Raw genomic sequence first — 13,012 nt, 5'->3', positions numbered from 1 at the left:
GTAACAGTAACTTCCTTTCCTAGGGCACTCGATAAAATACGAATCTTAACACTTACCTGTTGGAATTTCTTATTACTTTAAATATGCAGGATTGTGTTCACAACATGGTTCTCCTGATTTCACTAGAATGACCGTACACTTCCTCATCTGGGCACGTGTATATATAGAGCTTTGAGTTTTCTCCTTCCAATGGATTCAACATAATTTAGAAAAAAATTATGAACTGTACACAAATACTGCAACTCCAGTTTGGTCATTTTAAATTAAATGGCACCAGATTATTCAGTGTTTCTGATTAACAGGGTCTGTATATTGGGGTCTGTTAAAAGTCCACTAGTAGCTGTCACTCAGCAAAAGCCTCAGATAATGGATTTACTGTCTTTTTCATCAACAATTATCTTAAAATTCAAATTAATTTTAAAATATGGCTATTGTAAAATGAATAAACACTAAGTAAGTAAGTCATGTTTATTTTTATAGTACCTTTCACAGACAGAGGTCACAAAGTACATTTAAAGATTCATGTCACGGTATCATCACCATAAATAAAGACATAGATAAAAAAAAAAATAAACGGATTAAATGTGTGTATTTGGTGGAAACCAGTTTGTGCTCACAGCTGTAAAATCCACCAGCTGAGTGTTTCTCAGTGGGACTTCCCTTTAAACCAGTCACACACCAGTGTTGTGTCGGAGACCGTCTGCTCTGAGGTCTAGACTGGTGTCATGTACGTACGATGATCTGTGCTATCTGATGACCTACTTCCGGCTTCATCAAAACTGAAAGCGGTCCTAAAACAAATGAAGGCTGAAAAATAATTGATTTTGTAACTGTGACTAGAGGCAGAAGTAAATTTGATTATTTATATCAAAATTAGTTCGGATTTCATCTGAATTTAAAATAAAATATATGCAACAAGGAATATAATCATAATTTCACCAAAAAAAAAAAAGAAAAAAGAGGAGAAAGAGAGATGTGTGTTGTTCTTTTTTTTTTTTTTTTTATTTGTAACTGGCTTTACAAAATGATGCTTTAATAAATTATTGAAAATTTTCCTGCATTTTTGGTTTTCTTTGAACATTTGTTGTGACAAACATATTCATAGTCATGGTAAGTAATTTTAGGTAGGCCTAAAACCATATCCATTTACTGTTTATTATTATTATTATTATCATCATCATCATCGTACTACGGAGCCCCTAAAGGAACATGAAAAAAAAAAAAAAAAACAATTAAAATTAAAGGAAGAAAATTTGCAACTATTGTGAGATCTCGCAATACTTCTGTTTCCGGTGTCACCGTCTGACGTTTGTTACAAACAAACCCGGTGAAAATTACTTGAGAATTGAGCGATTTATGACAACTTTAATAGTGTAAGCACATCATTTCTCTATTGATGTAATGCACTGTAGGAGCGATTGCCACCGGTCCAAGATGGCCGCCCTGTTGAAGCACCGCCCCAGTGGGCGGCAGCAGTCGATGCGGCGTCTACATATTGTGTCTACGCTTGAACCAAGCAGCAGCAGCCATGCAGAAACAACAGGACAGGCTGTGTCGGTGTTGGATAGCAACATGTCCTGGTCGCGTGTCGGACTGGACTCAGGACTTAACACAAACACATCTGCTCCACTGACACGAACCTGCTCCTCACTCAAAATGAATACATTCAAGCTGGACACATCTCACACCACTGTTCTTGCTTTACATTTCATTATGAATTAATACTTTTATTTATATTCCTTACCATGTCTACCACCGTGTCGTTCAAAGAACGGCCATGACCGGTGTCCAGGAAAACTAATCGATCTTAAAGGATCAAGCAGAAGTCCAACCCACTAGCTTTGATTGACAGACTGAAGCCATTCTGCTGAAAAACAACATTATATGAAATAAAAACTGCCTTTGTAAAATAAAAAAAATAAAAAACGTTTTTATTTGTCTAAAATATTGGAAAATTAATATAAAGTAATTCTTTTAAAAAGTATGACATTGGTTAAAATATCATTATGAAATATATAATGATAATAAAATAATAGTTTGTAGATATTTAAGAATACATTAAACATATTTCATAAATATTACCGTATTTACAATTTAATGGCCATGCTTGATATTTGTCTGTTATTTATTTCAAAATGTTGTTTTTATTTACTTAATTATGACTATTTTGGGTTTCCATATGCCAGTACTTTTGTGTTATTAAACTTTTAAACAGCTGGAAAGTAAAAACGTCGACAGAAAGCTGAAAAAAAAACCATTAACAGATTTACTTGACAAACACGTTTACACACTGCAAAAACTAAAGCAAAATCTCTCTCTCTCTCTCTCTCTCTCTCTCTCTCTCTGCTCCCTGCCCTCTCCTCTTTCTCTTTTGTGGCGTCCAGGTTTTTGCGTCTCATTTTTTTTTTACACAGGTTCATTCTCATATGGTCACCCACATCCCGGAGCCACCGGAGCGATTCTTCCTTTCTTGCGAGCCTCTGATTTGGAAGTATTTGTACTTTTATTTTTTGTTATATAAAAAGCCTTGTGAAAACCTTGTATTAGTATTGTTCCAATCCCAGCACCTCCTGTCCTGTACTATGGCTCTACGGCTGGTTTTACTGCTTTCCTCTTCTCTCTGGGCTGGTGGTAGTTCTGGCCCAGTCCCTCTGGTCAAGGTAGGAAATCACCTAACATGGTCACTTTTATTGTTAATACTGTTTTAAGTTACTGTTACTGTTGCTTTTTGATTTAATTCTAATGGACTCATATGTGATACAAATTCAGTTTGCACTACTTTTAAATGACGACTTGTCTTTCTCTAACTAAATAATAATAATAATAATAATAATATAACAATAGTTTGAGCTTTGAATTTACACTAGGTGAAAGTCTTATTTTGAAAGGTATTTGGTTGGTTTTATAGGTCTAGAATCTTTGTGTATTGTGGATCCTTCTCAAAAGAAACACAGAAGTCATATTTTACAGTCATTGGTGATTCAGGTCCTCTTTTACTTTCTAACTAAACACTTTTGTTAAAGGTTTCATTTTAAGTATATACTGTACACACTACAGTCAGTGTGGCATTCATCTAGTCTGCTGATCACAATGTGACTGGTCCCCACTGTGTTCACTGTGTCCATGGAAAAGCTCTCAGGAGGATTAGTAGTGGTAACAAAAAACTACCAAGACTTCTTTAATCTGCTTTCCCTGTTTAGTGATAATCCTTTCATTATTAAAATCACCTTTCCTCTAAAGTGTCCGCCATGTTGCCTTCTTTTATTTCCCACACAGTTGTGCTTTCATTTTAAAAACAAAGTGTCTTTTTTCTTCTTCTTCTTTCTTCTTTTTTCTGCAGCATGTGAGACCAAAAATGGAACAAATTGTGAGGAGTGTCTGAAGAATGTGACGGTAAGTGCTGAGAGAACACTGATTTCAATCTGGGTTTGCAGTGTGTGTTTGTATAAAAAAAAAAAATAGAACAGAAGAAGAAAAAAAAAGGTCAGGTAATGGAACTATCAGCAGCTCCTCCTCTCTAAACAATCCAGTTCAACTGGTTTGAGGTGCAGCTGATCTTCATCCACCCCCTTCTTCCTCATCCTCCTTTTCCTGCATTTGTTTTTTTTTTTCATTTTTTAAAGTCAACGTCTGTGTTTGTTTACAGTGTTTGTGGTGCATCACAACAAAATCCTGTGTAACATATCCAGTGAGGACAATCCTACCACCCCATTCACTCTGCCCACTGGACAATGCACGCTGGGGGCTCTGCTGGAGTAAGAACACACACAGTTACCTCATCACATCCAACACAGGGGAGCCTCACGCAACTCACTTAATCCAAGCTAATTTAGTTAAAATGTGGATGTGAAACACATGCTTTTTTATGTATGATTACGTTATTTACCACTAAAGACAGTCTTTGGTGTTCACACTTTACTATTGCTTACACCAGTGGTTCTACAAACTTTTTGAAAGTGTCTATTTGTACGGTTGACGTACGGACAACCTCCGGTACTATTGGTACAGTTACTGAAGTAGTGTTTCAGGATTAGGATTAGGATTGGGTTTAGCTTTAGGTTTAGGGTTAGGTTATAACCCAATATCGCAACAATGTTTAGTGCTAGGGTTAGTGCTAGAGTTAGGTTTAGGGTAAGGTTTAGTTTAAGTCACGTGACCTAAACTGACCAATGACTGAATCAAATCAAAGGTTAGGGTTAGTTTGATTCAATGACCGACCTATCACGTGACCTAAACTGGCCAAATGGGGCGCCGCGTACGGATAGAATGTTGATATATTGTTACGGCAACCGTACGGATAGCCATTGCCAACTTTTTTGGCTCAGGTACCCCCATTCTCTTTTTTCTGAATCAAAGTACCCCTTTAGTCCGGTACAGAACATTTTGCTACCAAACACTATAGAAAAAAAGCATATTTTTGGAATGAACTTTGTAAAAAAGGAAAGAATAGGAAAAAAACGTGAAAAAAAAGTGGAATGAAAGGGTGTTTAGTGGCCTCCTAAATAGATTTATTCCTACAGTGTTTGTATGCTCTCCAGCAGAAGAACCATGTTAGGAAACAAGATTGTAAGTGTAATCCGATAATTTAATAAAGATACCCCTAATTCATAACTCTACTAAGCTATTATATCGATTTATGTAACATTTTTCTTACATTTTAAGATCATTTAAAACATTAAACTTTGTTTCCCTCTACAACTTGAAGGATAGTAATGTTTAGGCTTTGTATGTTACCACTCTGGGTGAAGGCAATATTTTAAAACTCTAGTAACTGGTTATGTCATTGACCATGGTTGCATGATGTCTTAATTCGAAATTAGTTATTACAAATTAAATTATTTGAAAATTCAAGTGTTCTGCTTCGTGTTTTCATGGAAATAGTCATTCCCAAACTGAGGTTTACATGGAAAACCGGTTTATTCGACTTAGGTCTAGGGGTGGGAAGGGTTCTGATTGGACAGGTGGCGAATGTTTATCGGGATAAAACACAGAACAGATATTTTCTTTTCGGCTACAACGTAGAAGACCACACAATAACAACTGTTTTCTCTCTTATTGTTATTGTAGTTTTGAAGCAGCAGCTCGACAATACACACACTGTTTCACTTTGGCCCCGCGGAGTAGGAGAGAGATAGTTCATACTTTGGTCATCAAAGCCAGCGGTTAATGCAACAGCTGTTTCTACCTCCACGTTACAGGACGTTGAGTGAAAAAATGACTTTATAATGATCTGTGCACCATTAGTGAAACTCTGGTGTTTCATGCCTCGATGAAGCCTGTTCAGTTTGCCGAAGTAGGTGTGCGTAAAAAGTCCGTGTGTCCTTGTGTGTGTGTAATAAATCCGTGTGAATGTCCGCACGTTAATGTCTCCGTCCATCCACTCTTTTCTTATATCTATGTCTTTTAAGGCTCTTATTAAATAGTCTCGGCTGGAGTCCGGGCGGCCATCCTGGACTATGTCGTCATCAGCGCGTCATCGCGGCAAGTCACGCATGCACACAGCGATCGGAATTAAGCGGAATTAAGAGGAATTATTTCATTCGGAATTAAAATTGGAATAAACCAGCCACCTAATTTGGATTTAAGTTTAATTCGGAATTAAATTAGCATTAGAAATTAAGTGTTTACAGGGTCATTTTAAAGAGGAATTAACATTTATTCTGCTTTAAAGATGAATTAAAGCTCCCATGTAAACGTGGCCAATGTGGAAGTAGCTCCTTGGCCAGAAATGAAACTGACCTTTGTATTTTCAGTTCATGTTCATGATTTTCATTTTGACCAAAAGTACATATTTCAAATTTCCCACATTTTTCAATGCCTTTTATTAGTCAATTTTCCACTTTCTCTCAAGTCCCCCCTCTGTGTCATCGTGTACCTCGAGGGGTTCACGTACCCCCATTTGAGAAACACTGACTTACACCATGCTTTCCAGCTGTGAGAATAAACAGACACTAGAGGTGGGTTGATGCAACTGCAACAATATATCGCGATATTTAAACATCACAAGATGTATCGTCAAGGGTATGAGTGGTATCCCATTGCATCGTACCACCCCTAATAGATGACAAAAAAAAAAGTTTTTAATACAAAGCCACAACTTTGCAAAGATTATAACTAAAAATACTAAAATAAATAAACAAATTAAATAGCGTGAACATTTGAGGCTGTGGGAGTAGGCCTCATTATCTGAAAATAACCCAGCACAGTAAGAACACGTTTGACACTAGCCTTCTGCAAACAAACATGTGTTGCATATATAATGTAAAGGAAGCTGCTGTTAAACTGATGTTGATGGCAGAAAGCTGCAGATGTTTTTTTCTCCGCAAACGCTTATAAAATAGATTGTTATTGTTAACAAGGTTTTTCTGCTTAAATAAGGCTATAAAAAAAACAGCTAAATCCTGGATTTTGCTTTGGTGTTATTAGACATTGTGGTAAAATAAAATAAAATGCATATAACTGTATTTCCATTTTGAAAGTGCATCTGTGACATAACATTGCCAATGTGTCTGTTTGTGTCTGAAGTGAACTTCCAGACGTTGATCATCACAATAGCAGTGGTTGGTGGGGTTTTCATCATCGCACTCTTGATTTGTCTGTTCTGCTGCTGCAAGTGTGAGAACTTTGGGTGAGTGCGCATGCAGCTCATTATTACAGAAAAACTACTTCATGTTGGTAATCTTTACAAGTCTTTATAGTAGTCCACACAAATGACTTGCTTTTACAAAGATTATGGTACTTTTTGTATTAAAAACCCACTTAGTCCTTAGTATATTATCCACTTTTTGGTTTTCCCCAGTTCAGACTAGTGACCTTAATTTTCTCCTTTAAAATGTTTGCTGTGTGCGGTACTATCCAATGACCTACATGAACTGTAACCTAATAATGGTCTTGTGTTTGTGTGTCAGAACCAAACGTTTTGAGAACAAGATGCAGAAACAGTCTGATAAAACAAGAACCAAGCAGCAGGAAAGGTGAGCAACATTATTCTCTGTAGGGATTGGATTTTTTACGACTGGGTATTTTGTGTAAAAATGTTTGATTACACAGCACATGGGAATGATTATAAGTATGCTTTTCTTATATTGGTAGCAAAATGGTTTTACAATTTAAGATGAAATACAATAAAGGTAAAATATTCAAAGATTGCTATAATACCTAGCCGATAGAACTAAAAACTACTTTATGACTTTAATTATTGGCATTAAAGTACACATTAATTGTGCTTCATGATGGGGAAAAAATACATCTTTCAACTGAGTCATAATGGTGCTATTAATATATTTTTTGTTTTTGTTTTTTTTACAAACTTTCTAAATCACTAACAACCAGTGTACCTTTAACGTGTACCTCTAGCACACGTTAAAGGACCCCATTCCCCACTTTGGCAACCACAGATCTAGAATCTCATTTATCATCTTCTTTAATGCTTTGTTGGGTGTAATTTGCGTCACTTCGCTAAGACGATAATACACTCCTTTCCCCTCAAACTGGTTTGTGGACACATGACTTTTGGACCTGTTGGACAGAATAGGAACTATCAGTCACTGTTTAGATTAAATTAGAGAAACTTTATTAATACTCAGTGGGGAAACTCATGACATTAAAATTACATAAAAAATAAATATTAAAAAAAAATGCCATTGACATGATTTAAAGCTTCCACAGAACAGGCGTGTGTTTGTGCTCATGCATGAATATTTTTGACTTTACAGGCGGTCGGAGATGAAACAGAGGCACGATGAAATCAGGAAGAAATATGGTGAGGGTTTTTAGATGCATTTACTGCCACTGCATCAATATGTCCAAGCAGTTATACTGTATGCCTTTTTTTATTTATAATTTTTTTAATTCTCTGGTTTGTTTACTCAGTTTTTGTCATGACGTTTGTTGTCCGTCACTAAGTGTTTGCTATTTTCCAGGTCTAAGTGGTCAAAACCCATACTCCAAATTTGCTTAAGAGGATCCATGAAGGGATGCTTTCATCATCCGCTACGAAAGTTCCTGGAAGTTATTAGAGTACCTGTGATTTAATGTAATGAAGATATTGTTGTGAAGTCATAGCCGTCTTGTATCAATATCATCATTCATCCTTTGAACTGGCCTATTTGAAGAATGAATCTGTTTATATAGATCTACAATTATGACATGTTTAAATCTACATAGTTGTAGATGATTTTAACTAAGCGATAGATCAGACATTCGTAGCTTTAACAGCATTGATCTGCTTGCTCTATTTAATAAAAGTCCGGAATCATTCCAGTGAAGGTGAACCAATAAGTCAAAGCCTTCCCATCCTAATGAGATGCTGCTGACTTTAGAGTTATACATGTTAAAAGATAGAATGTAATTTTGTACTATGATTGTTCCTTTAAATTGACTATTTTGTTCTCTTAAACAAGCTCTAAGACTTTTTAATATTTTTTTTTCAAATTATTGCAGATGATGTTTGCACTGTGATGTTAAAATAAAGTCTTCAGTCTTGAAGTATTCCCTACAGTGAAATATTCTAAGACTTAAACTCTTTCATTTTCACTTGTAAATATACTGAATAAACATAAATAAATAAATAAATAAATAAAAAGTTGGACTTAAATTCTGTATTTATAATTACCGTACTTAAACCACATTATTGTTACTGCACCTAGGCTGGGATGTATGGGAGACGGGAAATGTATGCAAGCTAAAGAGAATTGGACAAAGAGTCAGAACATTATCAATGCACACATTTAAATAATAAACAACAAAGAAAATCATACAATCTAGAACAGAAACATTTAACCCAATGTATTATCAATACGTAAGACGTGCAAGGATATTAGAAGACTCAAAAAAAGTTGAAAGTAAACGTTATTGTAAAAAGATCAAAATTTGAAAAGTTATTGAAATAAGAAAGACATGAAAACTGAATAAATATGCAAAAAAATCAAAATAAAATAAAGCTAAAATAGATGAATAAATAAAATGCAGTAATAAGTCAAGCATTAGTAAAATAATATAGTAAAGGTCTATGGAAATGATGACAAAAAGCAGATTAATTTTTAATTTTAATTTAGTTTAGGAGTTTTCAACTTTTTCATAAATATATTTTTTTAATTATTATTGTTCTTTAAATTCATTGTAGTCTCTGTAAACGCAGACCAAACAGGTTTAGCTTTGGCATATCGGATTTGAATATTTTAAATATATAAACAATTCAATTTTACTAGTTTTTAAATTTCCCCGTGACTCTGACAAGGATCAAGTTGTTAAAGGGATGGATGGACAGTTTTACATTTGGCTTAGGAAGTTAAAGCAGTTTTCTTTCTCTTTAAAAGTGTAAACAAACAGTGAAATGGATTTTGGTTGGTGAACATTCACATTTTAGGTGCTCACACTTTAGCTGAGTGGTGTATATTTAAGAAAGTGTCTAGAGATAGGTTAAACATAGCCATAGCCCCCGGGACTACGGGTACGTTTCCGGAGCTTTTCTACATAAGCGTAATGCGATTTTCCTTCTGCCAACGAGGGTTCGAAACCCACGTTTGTCATTTTTTTTTTTTTCTTTTTAACATATTTAACACAAAAAAAAAATCCACCTTTAAGAATACATATCTAACAAAAACAAATATTTTAATGGTATTTCCTGGGTTAGGGCTGGGGATAAAATAAAAAGGTTAGGGGGGTAGCGAAAAAATAAATATGAGCTAAAATACAACTGACGGAACTTTAAGTCACGTGGTGCACCTGTCACGTGACCTAAACTGGCCAATGAGGGGGCGCTGCGTGTGCATAGAGCGGCAGTGGCTCTAGCCACGGCCTCTATTTAAGTTGTATACTCTGTCTCTACTTTACATTCTTACAGAATCAAAATTGTTTTACATCTAATGTCTACATGTTATTTTGTTGAAAATAAATGATATTTGTAAAAAAAAAAAAAAAAAAAAAAAAAAAAAACGTTTTATAAATATAGAATGAAGAATGTATATACTGTTATTTGGCGGGTGCTGTTCAGTTCAGTGCCAAACGTAGGTTCGCGTGATCGAGGATTTTGTCTGAATGCGCGCTCCCGCTTACGCGCTCCCGAGACCTGGCCACCACGTGGACCCGTATGGTCCAATCACGTGTCTGCAACAGCGGCTCCAGGCGCGCTCCCGTCATCAGGCTGGAGAGAGAGGACCGAGGCAGCAGAGACCAAATAAAGACCAATTAGCGGATTGTTGAGCACATTCTCACCCCACATACAGCAGAGATGTCAGAGGAAAAACCAAAGGTGAGCTTTTACACCAAAGAGATGTATGTTAGTGCTAATGGCGCGAATTAAATCGCTTCATATGTGCGGTCTAAAATGGCCTGGTTTGCACGTTTCTCCAAATCGGCGCAGTGTTTGTTTCGCAAATGAATGGCGGGCTGCGCGCCCAGATGCGCTGTATGTGCGCACATTCTTCCACTTAGAATGGGTGTAACAAAACCCACAGGCATGCGAAAAATAGTCCATACTCTTGTCGAGTGGAGAATGTGTTTCTCAGTGATATTTATTTGCCGACGTTCTCTTTGTCGGATGAAGGGACCACGCTATGTCCGCAAACGCAGCGACTGCGCCATCGTCCGAAACAGCGCAAACGAAGGTGGCGCTGACGTCTGTAAACTGACTGTTACATTTATAAACGTGTATTTATTTCCGTATGTGTGCTAGTCATTTGGCACACTAAACTAAACTGCCAAGACCAGTTAGCCGGCAGCTACAACAGGAGCTGTATTTCTGTGAGCTAATGATGCTAACGTTAGCATCTGTTGTTATGTAGACCATGCATCAGCTGCTATGGATCATCTGGTTCCCCAGCGAACTAGTGACGAGGTGTTTAAAGGTACATAAAATGTAGTGTTTTCTGTTTAAGCAGATTCGCTTAAACTTAAACCCGACATGTTAAAATTAACTAAGTCACATTATTTATTAAAGCTGTTTGAGATTTCTTCCCAACTTTTCATTTATTTATTTATTTATTTTTAAACGTTGTTATCGACAGATCTGTGTACACTTAACATTGACACATAGATACGAATTTAAAGTCAAAACAAATGCTATTTTGCTTTTTCAAATGTTCATTTCACACTGTAGTACAACCATGAAACGCGTTGGACGCTGGTATCCACTACTTTCAATGAGTGCATTTTTTCCCCCCAACTTTTTGTTAATCAAATTTTATTGTTATTCTTTAAAGCATTTAAAATGTTTCTCTTTTTTTTATTTTTAATTGCAGTATATGTGCAACACGTCTCCACTCTGCTGTGATTTGCATTTCTATACAAAAATGTTAAAATCTGATTTAGATTTTCTATTATTGTTAAAGATTGTGGTTTGATATGTCTGTGCAGGAGGGAGTGAAGACGGAGAACGACCACATCAACCTCAAGGTCGCTGGACAAGATGGGTCTGTGGTCCAGTTTAAAATCAAAAGGCACACGCCGCTCAGCAAACTCATGAAGGCGTACTGTGAACGACAGGTGAGCTGGGAGTTCTTCTGTGGAGCACGTGTGCTCTCGCCCAAGGAGTCGACTCAATATCTGCTCTGTCTGCACGTTCACAGGGTCTCTCAATACGGCAGATCAGGTTCCGGTTCGATGGACAGCCGATCAATGAGACGGATACACCCGCACAGGTCTAACTACGTACACCACACCTCACCTTTATCATTGGCACAGTAAAGAGGGATAGGGAGGGTAATACGCCAAGGAAAACTAGTATATATACTAACTTATAGACCAACTTACCTAAGGAAAACAACACATTTGCATCGAGCTAGACAGGAATCATACTCGCAACTAGGGCTGGGAGATATATCGAGTTTTCTATTTGGTGATAAGAAAAATTACAATATCGCAGATATGGATATATATTTTTCATAGCCTATTTTGTATTAAAATACTCATTTTAGGAGTTGCTGCTTTTGCTACTTCTCAGAACAGCAAAGTGCAGTTAGATGCATTTCTGAGTGCGTCCTAACCCAGATCTTCCCCATAACAAGCCACACCTACAGAACTCACTCACACGTGCTGTCCCTCACAGGAGAAAAATCCAAAAGTGGCACATATTGTGCATCTGTTTGCATCAGCACATTCAACCCAGAACAGTTTTTATGGTCTGATTTTATTTAAATAAAAATATCAAGATTTATATCGTATATCGCCGTTTTCAGAAAAAATATCAAGACATGAGTTTTAGCCCTACTCGACACCAATATTTGTATACAGAAAAATACCTACAAAATAAAAGATAATAAAAGTGTTAACTTACACTTGGGACAGCATGTATATAATTCAAGGGGTAAAACTTGGGTCAGGGCTACCTGTAAATATATATTTTAAAATATTGTATTTTTTTTTAATTACTTAATGACTGATTTATTATTATTGATTATGAATGTTGACAACATGCACATCTGTTTATCCTCTTTTCTCAGTTGGAGATGGAGGATGAGGATACCATAGATGTTTTCCAGCAGCAGACAGGCGGGCACTGCTAAGCTCCACCCACCTCTTTATTGATCCTCCTGAGACCCCCCCCCCCTTTAATCTACCTTCACTGTTCCCCCTCCCCTCATTGCTCCTCTCAGCTTATTATTGTTATTATTATTATTATTATTGTTAAAGATACCAGTTTCATTCATGCTATTTTGTACGGCCTGTGTGGGGCTCCTCGGCTGTTTTTTTTCCCCTGCTGCCCAGAATAAACTAGCTTTGTATGTCAACAGTCTCTACTGGCCAGTCAGGACATTTTTTCCTCCCTCACCACATGCTGGGATTGAACTGGTGTCTGATGACAGATATTGTTCCTCATGTCTGTCTTTTCCGCATCCCCGAATCATGAAGGTTTGGTTTTCATTAGTCTGAATGATCTTCATCCATCAGGCTTGAATGTGTGCATAGACACGTGGGAGTGTGTTAATACAGGGCCACTTTCCATTTCCATTGTTTTTTGTTTCTTTTCGTGATGCAATATGACTTCTGTTTGTCTTCTATTATATTTGAACTC

At 36.6% G+C, this 13,012-nt stretch overlaps 2 protein-coding genes across 2 annotated transcripts; both read left to right on the top strand.

The window, feature by feature from the left end:
- The first annotated feature begins 2,395 nt into the window (after positions 1-2,395).
- On the top strand, positions 2,396-8,505 carry pttg1ipa (PTTG1 interacting protein a). Its single transcript, XM_028438892.1, has 7 exons — positions 2,396-2,660; positions 3,341-3,393; positions 3,647-3,755; positions 6,526-6,628; positions 6,909-6,974; positions 7,716-7,762; positions 7,923-8,505. Coding segments are annotated over exons 3-7 (255 nt in total). The 5' UTR covers positions 2,396-2,660; positions 3,341-3,393; positions 3,647-3,754; the 3' UTR covers positions 7,961-8,505.
- Positions 8,506-10,095: 1,590 nt separating this feature from the next.
- Positions 10,096-12,733, top strand: sumo3a (small ubiquitin like modifier 3a). Its single transcript, XM_028438777.1, has 4 exons — positions 10,096-10,252; positions 11,356-11,484; positions 11,568-11,639; positions 12,441-12,733. The coding sequence occupies exons 1-4, from the start codon at positions 10,232-10,234 to the stop codon at positions 12,501-12,503; spliced, it is 285 nt and encodes a 94-aa protein (XP_028294578.1). The 5' UTR covers positions 10,096-10,231; the 3' UTR covers positions 12,504-12,733.
- Positions 12,734-13,012: the final 279 nt, after the last annotated feature.

The sequence above is a fragment of the Gouania willdenowi genome, chromosome 22 (assembly GCF_900634775.1).
Source record: "Gouania willdenowi chromosome 22, fGouWil2.1, whole genome shotgun sequence".
NCBI lineage: Eukaryota > Metazoa > Chordata > Actinopteri > Blenniiformes > Gobiesocidae > Gouania > Gouania willdenowi.
Note: the sequence above shows the minus strand (reverse complement) of the source record. Positions and strands in the feature narration are given on the sequence as shown.

Excerpts from the sequence above, each read along its gene's own strand:
- sumo3a (XM_028438777.1), top strand. The coding sequence starts at position 10,232 with ATGTCAGAGGAAAAACCAAAG. Across the intron at positions 10,253-11,355 it reads TGTCAGAGGAAAAACCAAAG|GAGGGAGTGAAGACGGAGAA; the intron begins GTGAGCTTTTAC and ends ATGTCTGTGCAG. Across the intron at positions 11,640-12,440 it reads AGACGGATACACCCGCACAG|TTGGAGATGGAGGATGAGGA; the intron begins GTCTAACTACGT and ends CTCTTTTCTCAG.
- pttg1ipa (XM_028438892.1), top strand. Across the intron at positions 6,629-6,908 it reads TGCAAGTGTGAGAACTTTGG|AACCAAACGTTTTGAGAACA; the intron begins GTGAGTGCGCAT and ends TTTGTGTGTCAG. Across the intron at positions 7,763-7,922 it reads TGAAATCAGGAAGAAATATG|GTCTAAGTGGTCAAAACCCA; the intron begins GTGAGGGTTTTT and ends GCTATTTTCCAG.